The sequence below is a fragment of the Python bivittatus genome, unplaced genomic scaffold (genome assembly GCF_059951505.1).
Source record: "Python bivittatus isolate LINGU-HERP-01145 unplaced genomic scaffold, Pbiv_v1 ctg000210_np1212, whole genome shotgun sequence".
NCBI lineage: Eukaryota > Metazoa > Chordata > Lepidosauria > Squamata > Pythonidae > Python > Python bivittatus.
Genome location: NW_028277053.1, coordinates 5517982 through 5534360, shown reverse-complemented (window position 1 = coordinate 5534360; position 16379 = coordinate 5517982). Strand labels below are relative to the sequence as shown.

The 16379-nt window shown below is 44.1% G+C and overlaps 1 protein-coding gene across 2 annotated transcripts in view; it reads right to left on the bottom strand.

The window, feature by feature from the left end:
* The window catches only part of ADAMTS7 (ADAM metallopeptidase with thrombospondin type 1 motif 7), a 69653-nt gene that overhangs the window by 11190 nt on the left and 42084 nt on the right, over positions 1-16379 (bottom strand). For both annotated transcript variants that reach the window (XM_088139267.1, XM_088139268.1), the window contains 5 exons: positions 13178-13304; positions 12532-12745; positions 10304-12007; positions 9791-9943; positions 8543-8716 (listed from right to left, as the gene is read on the bottom strand). In XM_088139267.1, coding sequence (XP_087995393.1) covers positions 8543-8716; positions 9791-9943; positions 10304-12007; positions 12532-12745; positions 13178-13304 — 2372 coding nt within the window. The remainder of the gene's footprint in view (positions 1-8542; positions 8717-9790; positions 9944-10303; positions 12008-12531; positions 12746-13177; positions 13305-16379) is intronic.

The window sequence follows — 16379 nt, the reverse complement described above, 5'->3', positions numbered from 1 at the left end:
AGCTACAAAAAACACTAAAATAGGGAACGCGTCGGATCAGATGGCCTACCAGATTCCTAGTACTGTATAAACATTTTGAGGATGAACTATTACAGTCCTTGCAAAAAATGATGTTAGAAGCTAACACAGCATTATTACCTAAAGAAGGCTAAGACATGACTTGACCAAAAAAATATTGACCAATGTCATTTCTGAACAATGACTATAAGCTATATACAATGATTTTGATTGAGAGGGTGAAAATTGTTCTACAGAATTTCATTCATGAAGATCAATGTGGTTTTTTATGCAAAAGACTTTTGAGAATTATTAGAAGTGTGTGTGTGTGTGTGTGTGTATAAATACTCCTCTCACCCCTATGGGTGGTATGTGTCTTCCTCAATCTCGGGTCCTCTACCAGAGGCCTGGGAGTTTGAGGGTTCTGCGCAGGATCTGAGCTGTTCCTAGCACTGACTCTTCTGGACAGAGAGCTCTGAGGTTGTTCCTGGGATCTGCCGGAGCCACTCTCCCAGCTTAGGAGTCACAGCCCCGAGTGCTCCTACCACCACTGGGACCACTTTGGCCTTTACTTTCCACATCCTCTCTAGTTCCTCCTTCAGGCCCTGGTGCTTCTCCAGCTTCTTGTGCTCCTTCTTCCTGATGTTGCTGTCACTTGGCACTGCTACATCTATCACTACCGCCGTCTTCTGGTCTTTGTCTACTACCACGAAGTCTGGTTGATTGGCCAGTACCTGCCTGTCTGTCTGGATCTGGAAGTCCCACAGGATCTTAGCCGTTATTCTCCGCGACCTTCCGTGGAATCTCCCATCTGAACTTGGGGGGGTCTAGCCCATACACTCTGCAGATGTTCCTATACACAATGCCAGCTACTTGGTTGGGCCATTCAGTGTATGCTCTTCCTGCCTGCATTTTATACCCTGCTACTATGTGTTAGACTGTCTCTGAGGCCTCTTTGCACAATCTGCACCTTGGTAGTAGTGTGGTAGACCCTGCTTCTATGGAGCTGGTGCTTACTGCCTGTTCTTGTGCTGCTGTGATCAGTGCCTCAGTGCTGTCTTTTAGTCCAGCCCTTTCCAGCCACTGGTAGGATTTCTCAATGTCAGCCACCTCAGCTATCTGTCGATGGTACACCCCATGCAGGGGATTGTCTTGCCATGGTACTTCCTCCACTTGAACTTCCTCCCATATCTGCTGCTGCCTCAGGCATTCTCTCAGCAGATCATCTTTGGGTGCCATCTCACTGATGTACTCCTGGATGCTCCGGGTTTCATCCAGGACAGTGGCTTTGACGCTCATCAGACCCCGTCCGCCCTCTTTGCGGCTGGTCTACAATCTCTGGGTGTTGGACTTGGGGTGGAAACCTTCGTACATTGTGAGGAGCTTCTGGGTCTTCACATCGGCAGCCTCCATGTCTTCCTTTGGCCAGCTCACTATACCAGCAGGGTATCTGAAGATTGGCAGGGCATACGTGTTGATGACGTGGATTTTGTTCTTCCCATTGAGCTGTTTCTTCAGGACCTGTCTCATCCTTTGGTGGTACTTGGATGTTGCTGCCTTCCTTGCCTCCTCATCATGGTTTCCATGTGACTGTGGGACACCAAGCTGGTCTCTATGTCTGCTATGTGGCCCACTGGTAGTTCAGTCTTAACTACCTTCCCTCTCTTTACTACCATCCAGCCACACTCCTCCAGTCTGAATGACATCCCAATGTCCTCACTGTAGATCTGTGTCAAGTGGATCAGTGAGTTGATGTCTCGTTCACTCTTAGCATACAACTTGATGTCATCCATGCAGAGGAGGTGGCTGATGGTGATTCCACTCTTGAACTTGTACCCGTATCCAGTCCTTGTGACTATTTGGCTGAGGGGGTTTAAGCCTATGCAGAACAGCAGCAGGGACAGTGCATCACCTTGGTATATGCCGCACTTGATGGTCACTTGTGCAAGCTGTCTTGAGTTGACTTCCAATGTTGTCTTCCACAGTCCCACTGAGTTCTTGAGGAAGGCCTTAGTGTCTTGTTGTCTATAGCGCCAGGCATTCACAGATCTATGTGCGCAGCATTGAGTTGTACACTTTCCTGTAGTCAATCCAGGCTGTGTTCAGATACTGTGTGGTTGCACTGCAGCTGGGAGTACACTTTGGATGGTTCTTTGGAGAACAGGACATTTATCTTCTTAGCCTCTGCTGCTCTAGTGTATCTCCTTAGCCTGGCTGCCAGCACTGTGAGCCTTTGTTTAGCAGTCTCTAGGACTTCAGATGGAGTCAAGCCAGTGTATTTTTTCAGTAGCCAAGTCTTATCCTTAATCTCCACACCTTTCTGTAGTTCCACCAACTGACTAACTTCTTTCTGAGTTGCCTTGATCTTGGCCTCCAACCTCATTTTCCAGGGGGAGTATGTACTGCTGTTCTTCTTGATCGTGTAGCCAAGCATTTCCAGGATTACAGCGGCTGTAGCATACATACTAGTTAATTGATTTGAGTTATGGTGGTAGTAGGGATTGTCATGAAGGCTCTATTGGCATCTTCTAGTATACTATCCAATGGTACCTTTCCACTGAGCCTTGGTAATCAGTCTCCAGGGTTGACTGTAGTTAGTTTATCCATGATCTTATGCCTCATATCAACTGCTGCGCTCTCTAATGGAGGGCGAGGCAGTGGCATTCCAGCTTCAGGTGTTGGCTGCACATCCAGTTGTTCTTCCAGGTCTGCTTGAGCCCGGGTTGTAATGGGAAGTTGGTTTATCTCAAGTTGTGAGAGCAGCTTCCTCTTCACTATGTTGAAGCGCTGGGTAACTACTTGTTTCTCAGTTAGTGCGGATGTAGGTCTTCTGTCTATCCATAGTTTCCTCATATGTTTCATATATCCCCTCTCATTAGGTCTTATATTGTAGTAGCATTCCATCAATTCCAGGTTCTCTTCTCTCATCCATGTATGGTTTGTTCCAGTAGCATATGCATGTGTATGTATATATGTATATGTATATGTATATGTATATGTATATGTATATGTATATGTATATGTATATTAGAAATGTACTGGACATTTTGGAATACTTAAAACAACATAATGAAAAACAAGTTGTGCTGATCTTTTTAAATGCAGAAAACGCATCTGACAATTTGAACTGGACTTTTCTGTTTAAAATTTTGGGAGATATGGACTTTGGAGAGAATTTTATTAAATGGGTGAAAGCAATTTATACCTTACAAAAGGCACAAATAATTGTCACTGGAGAAATAATAAAACCTTATGAAATACAAAAAGGGATAAGACAAGAATGCCCTTTATCTCCACTTACAGTATATTAATTCTAGCTCTTGAAGTATTGAATAGAGATATAAGACAGGATGAGAGAATTGCTGGAATGAAGATTAAAAAACTTAAGGACATTTGCTGATGATTTGGTAGAAATTTTGGAAGACCCTTTGGTAAGAATAGAAATATTAATGGAAAAATTAAAGGATTTTGGTGCATTAGCTGGATTTAAAATTAATAGTGAGAAAACAAAGATGTTAAAAAATATAAGGATGGAAAAGCAAAAAGAATGGATAGAAAAAAACTGGTTTTTCAGATTGAGAAAAAAGTAAAATACCTGGGTATTGTTATGACTAATATGAATTGTACATTATTTCAAAATAATTATGTTAAGGTATGGAATGAAATCAAGAAGAATATGTTAAGATGGGAAAAATTACAATTGTCACTGTTGGGGAGAATTTCTGTGATAAAAATGAATGTATTACCTAGAATGATGTTTCTGTTTCAAACAATACCTATTTTGACAACTGATGTACCATTTAAGCAAAGGCAGAAATATATATCTAGGTTTATATGATAAGGGAAAAAAACAAGAATTAAATTTAAAATTCTTCAAGATGCAAAGGAACGAGGGGGATTGGGACTGCCTGATTTGAAATTGTACTTTGCAGCCTGTTCTTTGGTTGGGATGAAAGATTGGGTATTACTGAGAAACAAAAGAGAATTAGAAGGGCGCGACCTGAGATTTGGATGGTGTGGTTATTTATGGTATGATAAAGTTAAAATTAATGTAGACTTTAAAAATCATTATGTTAGAAGTGCCATATTGAGAACATGGAATAGATACAAACCCAGGCTGTGCCCAAAAAGGTCTTTGTGGATCTCAGCACAAGAAGCATTTTATAGAAAAGAAACATTTGGCAAAGAGAAATGGTTGACATATCGAGAGTTGTTAGAACAAGAACATGGGGAATCTAAGATGAAGTCAAAAGAGCAATTGACTGCAGAGGGATTTAGTTTCAATGGTTTTAATATGTACAGTTAAGAGAAAGAGTTAAAGTAGACAAAAGGACATTTGGAACTGAACAACATAAGCCAGAATTTGAAACTGAATTAGGTACAAATGATGAACATGCAATTGCTAAAATATACAAGCTTTTACTGAAATTTGAAATGGAAGAATAACAAGATAAAGAGTGTATGATAAAACGGGATAAGAACTTTGGTTATAATATACAGATGGATCAATGGGAAAATATATTTTTATTTTTATTTTTATTTTTTAATGTTTGGTTTTATAACTTTTAACTGTATTCATGTTTTTTAGTATGCTGTAAGCCGCCCAGAGTCCCCCATTGTGGGGAGATGGGCGGGGACAAATTAAATAAATAAATAAATAAATAAATATATAAATAAATAAATAAATAAATAAATATGGCTGAAAGGACTAAAATTGACATGTTATGATTTAAAAGAGAGTTTGAATAAAATGATGTACTGTTGGTATATGAAATCAGAAAACTTTCTAGAATGTATAAAGGTACTTCAAATCTATGTTGGAAATGTGGAAAACGTGAAGGGTCATTTAATCATGCTTGGTGGACTTGTAAAAAATCTAGAAAACTTTAGGTTCAAATACACACAAATACAAAGAATTTTAAAGATTAATATTCAACTGAAAGCAGAACATTTTTGTTGGAACTAGTGGATAGACAACTAGAAAAGACCTATGGATGATGGGTTTTGTACATGGATACTGCAGCACGGTTATTCTATATGCACAAAGATGGAAAGACTCTGAAATACCCACAATGGAGGAATGGTTGGTAAAGATGACAGAATTTGCAGAGAGGGCCAAATTGACTTGCTTGATCAGGGAAAAGACAACAACGACATTTCTTAATGACTGGAAACCCTTTATGGACTTTTTGCTGAAAACAGAAAAAAATGAACTTGTGACTTATGGGTCTGAAGATTAGAAAGGGTAGAATATGGAAAGAAGGGAGCCACGACTTAACTTTAGAGGGAGAGGATAAAATACAAATGCATTGATAACTGCTGTAAAGAAGATTGGAAGCTGCTACTTCATGTCTTTTTTTCTTTTCTTTTTCTTTTCTGTCTTTTCTCTTTTATTTCTTTCTTATTTACTCATCACTTTTTTCTACTTTTCTTTCCCTTCTTTAATAAAAATTAATTAAAAAAATAAAATTGTATCATTGGAAAAACAAATAGTATTTAATTGGTACAAATTAATTATTATTGGATTCGCAATCATTTATGACAGCTGCATTCCTCACTGACTACTATTTCATATCCAGATGTGTCAAGAAAAATGGGCTCCTGATGCTCTTCCACTTCTCCCATTCCTCATCTTTCTATTTCAAAGCAGAATAATTAAATACAAGGAATGACTAGAGGATTTTACAGAATTATATCCTTAAATAGAACTATTGAATATGCTGAAAAGTACCAGCTTCAAGTTCAATAATTCCTTCATAAAGATCTCATTTATGACTATGAACATTTCAAAAGTATTTATTTATGGTTTTTGATATCACCAAAGGGACTCCTGCAATCTACAATACCAAAATCAAAACACCCTAAGGCAAATATATAAAACTGGTACAAGCTAAGAAAACCGTCAACTCATGGCAGTGTCTCTGCAACCCCAATGACAGTCATTACAGATTAAAAGCTCTGCAGAACCACTCTGTCTTAATCAGCACCACCATCAGTGGTGCTGAAGGCCACTGAGAGGCCTAAAAAATTGAAAAGGAGTCCCCTCCTCTACATCTGAGCAAAGGTCGTCCACCACAGCGACCAGTTTCTGATTCGCATTCCACGTCTGAAAGGAACCTATAGAATCTGCTTCATCTGGGGCAGTCCGCAGGTGTATCTGTGCTACTTTGTTGACAACTTTCCCTAAAAACGGAAGGCTGGAGATCTAGCAGCAATTGTCAAAAATAGCTGGATCTAGGAAAAGCCCCATCAATAAAGGGTGGATCACCTCCTCCTTCAAGGTGGTCAGCACCATCCTTACCACAGAGAACTGTTCACTGCTATGCACAGGAGCTGAAAGTGGCAGAACGCATGCCGCACCATATCCTATCCACTTCATCAGAATTCACAAGCCAGAATGAACCCCAAGTAACATCACAAGACATAACCCTAGCCATCTCTTCAGACCACCACCACGTGGAATATTGATCAGTGGGAAGATCCCAATCCAATCTCTCTGCTCTGTGAGTGGGGGGAGGGGGGAGAAAAATAATCAAGCAATTTCTTTAGGCAATCTGTCCTGTGTCTGACCCATTCCCACCCCATGCCTTGTAGAGTGGAGAGACTGGAGAGGAAGGGATGACAAGAGAGTAAGGAGGCACACAATGGACGAATGTAAATACAACATTAATTCCCTTCTTACTGATTATACCAGCACAAGGGGAGCATTCCAAAGGGCGGGGGAGTGGGAATGGGTCAGACACAGCTGCAGTCACACGATTTCCCACTTAGCAACTGCTTTGCTTAGCAACAGAGTTGCCGGTCACAATTGTGGTTGCTAAATGAGGACTATCTGTATCTCTTTTGAGAAGCATTTGGGCCCTAGTGGCGATGTTGGACTGCCTCTGGGGGCATTTTTGTGTTGCTTTTGAATTTTTACATGATGCATTATGGAGTTTATGGAGACTGAAGAGTGATTCAGGTCGGTCAGTCGGTCGGTCGGTCTATCTATCGATCGATCGATCGATCGTATTTATATAGCCGCCCATCTCACACAAGTGACTCTGGGAGGCATACAACAATTAAAAAGAATAAATACATAAAAACAATTACAAATAAAAAACTATAAAAGCACACAAAACGGGGGGGGAGATAAAATGAATAAGGGGGCCATCGCAAAACCTCCCCGGCCCCCCGGGAGCCCCAGGCCCGCTCACATAGCCAGGTCTTGAGGGACTTGCAGAACATTAAGAGGGATGGAGCTAATCTCACTTCTGGGAGGAGAAGATTCCACAAGGCCGGCCCCACGGCGGAGAGGTTCTTAGCACTGTTGCCTTTTTTATTTTGATTATTCTTGTAAACCACCTTAGTCAGTCTGATTATAAGCATATGAGATAAACAAATCAATAAATATTTATTAATAGATGCAAACCTGCACTCCCAGTTCTTTATTCTTGTTTCATCAGTTACTTTGTTTTTGTCACCAGTTTTTCTTATTAATCTGATATTTCAGTGTTTTTATTTTGCAGAAAATAGGAGTAGTAAAGCATTCATTGTTCCTCTCCTAGATGGTGTCAGCTGTATGAAGGAGGCTGTGCTGGGGAAAGACCGTGCCCATCTTTGGGCCCAAACCAACCCATGTTTTGAGATGCAGCAAAATTCATTCACTTCACAATTTAATCTAGACGCATCCAGCTTGCACTTTACAAATTCTGCACAAACTATATCAAAGCTATATATTAATGACCACCCTTTTCAAAAGTCTGCATTTTGCAGACTCAATATTCAAAAAATGTGCCAAAAGTGTTCATTTATTAACAATACATACAAAAATGCATATATACTTTCGTATATACTGTTTCAAAAAGTCCTATGTTGAGCCAACGGTGCCTGCAAACCAGGCGAAGTGCTCAGATGAAAAAGCCTCACATGAGCCAACGCTGCTCAGAGCCGGACAGCGGCAACTGGAACTGTTTCACCTGGCGTGACTTGAGGCGAGACTGAAACAGCACAATTTCATTTCCTCATATTCGGTTTCTTTGTGGCGAAATTTGGGGAAAGGAATTTGGGGTTTCAGGAGTAATGGAGAAAATCGCTTGAGCACTGAAAAAAAAGCTAGCAGCGAAGATCCGTCACTGAGTAGCTTTTTCTCGGTCCAAATGATGCGTTTGATTCATTTATAGCAGTGTTGTCCAAACTTGGCCACTTTAAGATGAGTGGACTTCAACTCCCAGAATTCCCCAGCCAGCCATGCTGGCTGGGGAATTCTGGGAGTTGAAGTCCACTCATCTTAAAGTGGCCAAGTTTGGACAACACTGATTTATAGGCTACAGAGGAAATGGGGCGAATGCCGTGAACTTTCCTTCAGAGTGAATAATCACTCAGCAGGACAGTAACAATGAATAAAAGCCGCAGAGCGCAAGACTCAGCCCTATGTAGCATTCCAGCCAATCCAGCAAGGCCGTTTGACTTTTACCTCGCACGTGTGTGTCGGGGGACAGGGCTAGCGAATGAGGGTCAGGTTGTATTGACAGTCTTCCCCCATGTCCACAGACGTTTGGCTCACCTCTCTCCAGGCGGACGTGTACCAGCTCAGACACGGCTTAGTGTGGCAGGGCAGTTGTGTTGGAGGCTTGTATACGGCAGTCTGGCAGTGAAAGGGTCGCAGAGGTCGCTGGCCACGGGTGTCAATGCAGTGGATGCCCCGAACTTTCACGCCTCCTCCACAGGTCCTGGAGCACTGGTGGGAAACCAGATACAGCACACAAGAGCAGAAAATGAGCCGCCTCCTCCAGACGTAGAGCGGAAAGCAGCAACTGACCGTCAAGAACAAGAGGCCAGTTTGGTCTGCCCTGATACTGCGAGTCCACTGATACTTTGGGATACTGACAAAGTCAAAGCCGGGTGGTCCAGACTCTGCTCAGTGCAGGACTGGCAATACCGGATGGAAGCAGAGCGCCCCTGCAGACGGCCGCTCGACCTCTGCTTAAGCACGGCCGGCAACAGCACCCCCTTCCTCTGAAAGCCATCTGCTCCTCCACTGAATCAACTTTACGGCTAGGAGGTTTCCCAAAGAGTTGGCTGGAAGCTGCTTTCTTGCCATTTCTGCTCACTGCTCATTTTGGAAGTATCCAAAGGCAGGTCTACACAAAACTGTCTATACCGGTTCCTGCTTGAGGGATCTTCCAGTCCTTTAGGCTGACTCTCACATCAAGTACTTAAGTATCTGGTTGCCAGCCAGAATTTCCAGCGCCTGCCAACCTTCCTCACAGGTGTTAGTTAATCAGACCCTCGCTCTGGACGCAGTCAAGGTTTGGCAATTCCCCTCAGAATGGGGCATAGTACATTTCTCTCCTGAAGTACTGCAAGCGGCCTTGCCTAAGTCCAATTTAAAAAAACACACACAAAACAATGCACATCTGGCCCAGTCGCAAAGCCACTTCTGGCCAGAAACATTTGCCCTCGGCCTGGAGGATTTTCCAAACCTCCTATCTTGTCAGTGCCAGAGAATGAATCAGGGATGCCCTGTGAAAAACATCTCCTCTGTTCAGAAAACACCCTGTGTTTGCATCATTTGCTGGCAATGCTCACGAGGAGGAGAGTGTGTGTTGGGAAAGGGCAGGAGCAAGAACCAGGAGGACTCTTGAGCCTGACAGACAGCTTCTGTTCATGAAATCTAAGATCAAAAGGGAGGGAGAGCTAGCTGAAACCCCTGTCGACTTGGGGGCCGACTTGGCAGAGCAGCCTAAAGCAAAAGGATGAATCCACAGGAAAAGGATGCACGTAAGGCTTTGTTGGGACTAGGTCTGCCTACCTTGCTCCATTTTCCAACACGCCACTTGGAACACGGCCTCGGATAACATCGCCGGGCAGGGGCTGGCTTTCTGGTCGAGTCACAGTCATCCTCGTTTCCGGTGCTGCAGTGCACCACCCTCCACACAGCCCCGAGGCCACAGGTTGTAGAGCACTAGAAACAAGAAGGATCCCATCAGCCTCTTTCCTGTTCCGTTTTCCAAAAGGAAGCTGCACTCCCTCTCCCTCTGGCCTCTGCGGGAAACTCTGAGACACCAGCCCACCCCCCGTGGATCCCACTCCCACCTGCCTTTTCCCCGGCCTACAATTCACAGCTGGCCAGGAGAGGAGACAGATTTCAAAGCCAAGACAGGAGACCCAGCTATATTTCTACAGTCCCACTAATTAGTCCACAAAGTGACCCACACGGTAAAAAGAATTTTAGCAAGAAGGGAGAAAAGGGGAGAAGCCAAAGATTGGCCAGAGAAGAGATCTGCCCACAGTGATGATATCACTGGCTTTCCTGAGAACTTACCTCACTCCAGTTTCCAGCTTCCCAGCTAGCACTGAGAGTAGCCATTACAGCAGCAGGAGGAGCTACAGAAGATAGCATCTTCTCTTCCAGTTCCTGAAATTTCACGTTCACAAGGCTAGACCCAGTACCTCCTTTACTACTACTGGTTATCACATGGGGAGATGGGCTTTCACTTCTGTCCCTGGAGAATCCTCGGTCCTCAGTGGAAGATACAGGCTTAGTGTCCAAGTCTGTCTTAATCTCATTAGATTGCTTCTGTTTTGGAGGAAGTAATGTAGAAGGGGAAAAGTTGGGAAAAGTTGAGCCCCGATCCAAAGAGTTGGATTCAGCTGGTATCTGTGGGGTCAGAGTGCCTGGATGATGGAACGTATGTGTCTTTTTGCTGAATCCAGACAACTGGTATGCAGAAGTGAAGGAAGACACCCATGATGGAAGCTCAGTTGTGAGTGACGGTACTTTTTGGAGATGGGTTTGTGTATTTGATTTATGGGCCTGGCCACGTCCCAAGGTGCTACTCATCTCTGCATCCCGAGCGGAAACAGCAGAAGCAGCTTCAGCAGAAGCAGACAGATGATGGGTAAGATGATAGGGTGCCCCAGTTATTCTTGCAGTTGTAACTGCATTTACCTGGTTTTCTTTAATTGAGTAAGCAGTAGCCATATTATCTTCACCATTAACAAAGGCTCTGTCTCTATTACTTTGCTTTCTGCTGCCTTCTTCTGCCATTTTCCACAAATCATTATCATGGCTATCACTGAGTTCAGGAAATTTGGGGTCCTGCATCCTTCTGTCAGGATTTTCTGTGCTGCCAAGAGCACCAAATTCACTTCTCCAATAGTTGTCCTTGGCAGAAGACATTGTTGGAGTTAGTACAGCCAAGTAAGGAGAGCTGGTGGAGGAATCAGATCTTACTGCGCTGTCTTTCAAAACAGTATTTGTAAAAGGAGGTTCTTGAGTAGTATCTCCAAATACAGGTTTGTTGCTGCCAAAAGGAAGATGCTTCACTGTTGAAGTGGATGGATGATCTTCCAAAAACGATGGCTGGAAGCCTTTCCTATTATCTGAAGCAGAAGAGCTGGTGACAACTGCTGTACCAACAGCATCCTGCGAGGTGCCAATTGTGCTACTATCCTGAACATTATCATGGTCCTTCCCATGTTCTTGCCCAGCAGTGGGAGATGTGGTGCCTTGATTAGCTAACTTGACTTCTGGCTCTGTGATTGGAGGAAAATCAGGAAGCATTTCTTGAGGACCCCCCTCCGTCACGTGAGGAGTCTTGACCCCAAAGTTGGGCTTCAAGTCCTCCCTTCTACTGCTCTTTTCCTCAACCAGGTCATAAGACAGATCCTCATGAAAATTGATAAAATTATAATCATAGTAAAAGTCATCCACAAACACATTTCCCTTTTTATGGTTGTTGGGGGGGAGAACTTCTTCTGTAATAACATTTGCAGATTTGGGAATCGAAGGACTAAATTTGGGGGCATGATAACTGGGGATAAAACCAATTTCATTAAATAGCTCCTGGCTTGAAGAGCCACTTCCAGACCAGTCGGGAATACTGTTCTCTATCTTATTCCAACAGGGTGAGAACACGCAGTCGATCTCGGAGACTGGTCTTTCTGCTGGATCACACTTGGCTCTGGTATCAGTGGGGCAGAAAACTGGACGCCTTTGTGTTCCTTTCCCACAGGTCACTGAGCACTAGAAAAGCAAACCGGGGAAATTCCAAAAGTGAGTTATTGCTAGATGAATGCACTTGCCCCATGCAGGAAAGACTGGGAAAAAAAGAAGCTAGCCACCTCCCTCAAGTTTCCGATCTTTTGGTTTCAAAATTAACTTTGGTCTACAGAAGATAAAACTTGATTGTGGGTCAAGGCACAATAACTTGATTGGAAAGAAATGTCTAGCTAAGGAGAGAGAATTATCTGCTATCTGGAAGAAAGCAAGCTGCTTTGCTGAGGGAAAACAGAGAGATTTGCAAAACTCAAAACAACCCACAGTGCAAAACCAGTTGCACCCTATTGATCAACATTTTGCCCAAGCAGAGAAGCGCAGAGATCACGTCCTGTCTTGGAAGGGGAGGCTCAAGGACAAAAAGACAGAGTGACGGATTCTATAAACTGGCCCAAAAGGGCTAGTAGAAAACCCACAAGTTCCTGCCAGGCCTCTGTCCTTCTTCCTAACACCTCAAGGTTCCTATAAATTTTGCACCGTCATTCTCTCACCTTTGACCAGTTGCCTGTGACCCACTGTGCCAGGCAAAGGACTTCTCGGTTGCATGGGGCTGTGGTCTCTGGCTTGGTGAGATGTTGGCACTTGTGGGGTTGTAGAGCCTGCTGTTCATCCAGGGCCACACTCTGAATACAGAGGACAGTCCTTTTCATCAGTCCAGAGTCACCACAAGTGGCAGAACATGCCTGCCATTCGCCCGCCCACCACCTGGTGGAAACACCCAGAATGAAAGGGTTAGGTCAGGAGTTCCACAGCATCAATTCTGGACCCTTTTGCTACATCCTGAGCTGTTCCATTCTCTTAGACTGAGCACACACAGGTGCCTGAACTCATCATCAAAAGTCCAGGTGGTGGCTTGGTCTTGGTGCTGTCTGAGACCACTTGTTCAGGAGACTACGGCTGGGTCCTTCACGCACAAACACACACTTTACCAGTGAATATGGCTTCTGGAGCCACTGACCTCAATGGAGTGCTGCCACAGAGACCCATCCTCAGGTTATAACTGGGCCCCAAGTTCTGCAAAATTTGCAGAGCAGAGCAGCATTCTTCTCCCAGACAGGTATTATCGGGCAGAGCTTTTCTTTTCTATGGTATAGCATCCTACAGTTTGAATAGCTTTGGGGAAGCTCAAGAGCTGACCTGGCTGGACATGGTTCCTCGTTGCAATTCCTCTGCTTGTCATCAGGCCGGCTAAGAGCATCACAGTACCGCTCCTCCACAAACCCAGCAGCTTTCTCAAGGCAGCGCACCATCTGCCTCTGGACCCCTGAGAGCGAAGGAAGGAAGGAAGGAAGGAAGGAAGGAAGGAAGGAAGGAAGGAAGGAAGGAAGGAAGGAAGGAAGGAAGGAAGGAAGGAAAGAGCCAGGATGCTTAATTTGGGCACACAGGCACATGCCAAGGACCAAGGATACATGTTGGGCGTGGCTTATCTGGGAACGGAGCAAAACCCTTTTGGGCTGTGCTGTGGTTCCCGCCTGTGAGCAAAAACCACAGAGAGAAATCTGAGTCCCCCATGACTTACAAACTGTGATAAACTAGAAACTTTAGTTTTCATTTCAAGCAGATCTGAACCTAGGATTAAACCCTGACTTGGAGTAGCTCTCCAAGTTTCCAGAGAGAAGTGGTTTTCATGTATGCTGGGTTACACTCCTTTCCTTTGTGGGTCTTAAATTCTATCTCATTCCCCCCCCAACACCCACTTTTTCACAGGTTGTTGCTTCAGTTGCTGCCCAGCGCAAGGGCCTTTTGAGGAATTTAAGGGTTCACGTCTACCAAAGGGTTTGCTTTCCACACACACTGCAAATAGCCAAGAGCCTCCCAGCTTCAAGGAAGGGGAGCAGGGAAGTGCGGAGTCTCAGGATGTTGTAGTTAAGGAGCCATTCAGACAGACATGATGGGGGATTGGGGGACTGAAGTCATCAAAAGTCAGGTTAGAATTAGAACAAGCCAAGTACAGACATAGTATAGATTAATAAATAATATGTGCTTAACAAACCATATAACTTAAAGTTAATAAATTAAATTTAAATAATCCAATAACAGACTCTTTCTCGCTGTGCCTAGCTCTAGTGTGTGAGTTGATGTCCCCTCACCTATTCTTGAATTGGTAGAAAACTGACATGAGATCAGGGGAGTCATGACCAGGGAAAAGCAGTAGACATGATGGACTTTTAACTTTGAGTAGGAAAAATTAAAGGAACACAAATAGGATGGGGTTAGGGAATCATACTCAGAAACAGTACATGTGAAAAAGATCAGGATGTCTTAATAGATCACAAGCTGAAGTTGAGCCAAGACTGTGCTAAAGCTGAAAGAGAGAAGGAGAGAAGGAGAGGGAGAGAGGGGTGCAGGTGCCTAAATTACATCAATACTGTGTCCAGATCAAGGAAAGTTCTCTGTTCTGTTCTGACCAGACTGAACCCAGGGCACTGAAACCAGTTCTGGGCACTCCATTTTAGGAAAAATGTTGATAAATTAATGTGTCCAGCGAACATAAATCAAAATAGCAAGAGGCTAGAAGAATAAGCTTACAATGAATGTTGGAGGCATTAGATGTGTTTAGCCTGAAAAGAGAAGACTGTATGGGGATATGGTCGCTGCCTTCAAGTATCTAAAGGGCTGTCATGCAGAAGGTGGAGCAGATTTGTTCATAGCTGTTCCAGAAGACAGGATAAGAAATAAGGGGCTTAAAATGACAAGGAAGCAGTTTTCGTTGGACATCAAGACTTTCCTAAGGGGAAGAGCTGCCCCACAATGGAACGGGTTGCCTTGGGAAGTGGTGGACTCTCCTTTGTTGGAAGTGTTTAAAGATTGGCTGGCTGGCTGGCCAGGTGAAAGGGATGCTATAGTAGAGGATGCCTAGACTGGGCAAGGGTTGGTCTGCTCAGCAACTCTAAGATGTGTGGACATCAATTCCTCCTCATCAATTTAGCAATGGCCATGCTGACTGGGGAATTCTGGGAAGTCCACACGTTTTAAAGTTGTCAAGGTTGGGAAACACTGGTCTAAATGGAGACATTTAGTCTTCCCAACTGTTACATTCTATGGTTGTATGAATGTGACAGGGTCCAATGACTATAAGCTTCTTTGCCTTTTTTCTTGATAAACGACGACAAAAGACTAGGAAATGATTGGGATTGTGGAGGAGCTAAACCACACCCAGAGTCATGGATCCGCCCAGACATACTGTGCACAGCACAGCAGGTACAGTACAGCTTTAGCAATTTTGTGTAACTTTCACAAGCAGTAGAAGTTTCGAAAGAATTTCGAAGTTCCTTTTTGCACCCCCCTGAGAATAAAAAGGGAGGATCAGACAGAAGGAAGTCCCCAACATTTTGGAGAATTGGAAAAGCAGCCCCCCATACTTGTGGACAAGTTTTACACATCCAATGTGTAAAACCTAGCCTGAAATGGGCAGTAAGTCCTGGCTGATCTCACTCTTGTGGGTCACCTGACCCCCCATGGCTCATTTTGTCAGTGAACCATGTCAAATTTTACAGAATCTCAAGACTGCACTTCAACGGCGTCCGAATAAGGGGAAAGCACTAATTCAGTTCAGCCAAGGATGATGGAAGCCTTTCTTACTCATGACTGAGACAAGATGAAGGGAGCATCATGGGGACATGTCAGAAAAATGAGATTGCAACAGCATGTTCTGTCCTGATTGGAAAACGAAGAGCAAATTGGATTGAGCACAGGTAAAAACCTTTATTAGGACTTACCTGGTCAAGATAAGAGTGGCGAAGCAGGACTGCTTCGCCACTCTTACTGCACCTGGAGATAGCCGGCCAGCAGCCCTATTTCAGGTGACCAGGTTAGCCCTTCCAGGGTTGCTTTGAAGACTATTCTAGGGATATGTTGGACAAAGTTGCTTGGATCTGCTCAGAGTGACTGAGACACGGTCTTGTCCAGTTATCTGGGCTTAGTTTTACCTAATTAGCCCTGAAGAAGTAGACAGGGTCCCTGGAGCTGTGAGCTCTGCTACTTGTGTTGGGGACCCTGGAGGAAGCAAATTATCTGGACCCTTTTCAGCTGGGTTTCAGAGATGCAACTGACTGCACTTGCAGATAGCCTTTGGAGGGCTTGAGACAGGGATGGTGCATCCATTCGTGCCCTCCTGGATTTCTCAGCAGCTTTTGACACCATCAGCCATGGTATCATTCTGGATTGGCTTCAGTAGTTGGGAGTGGGGGCACTGTTTTGCAGTGGTCCTCCTCCTTCCTCTGAGGCCAGTTCCAGTTGATGTTGTCATGGGGGGAGAGGTTTTACTCTAGACCCCCCTTATGTGAGGTACGTTAGGGCTCAACTCTCTCCCCATTCCTATTCAATAGCTACATGAAAC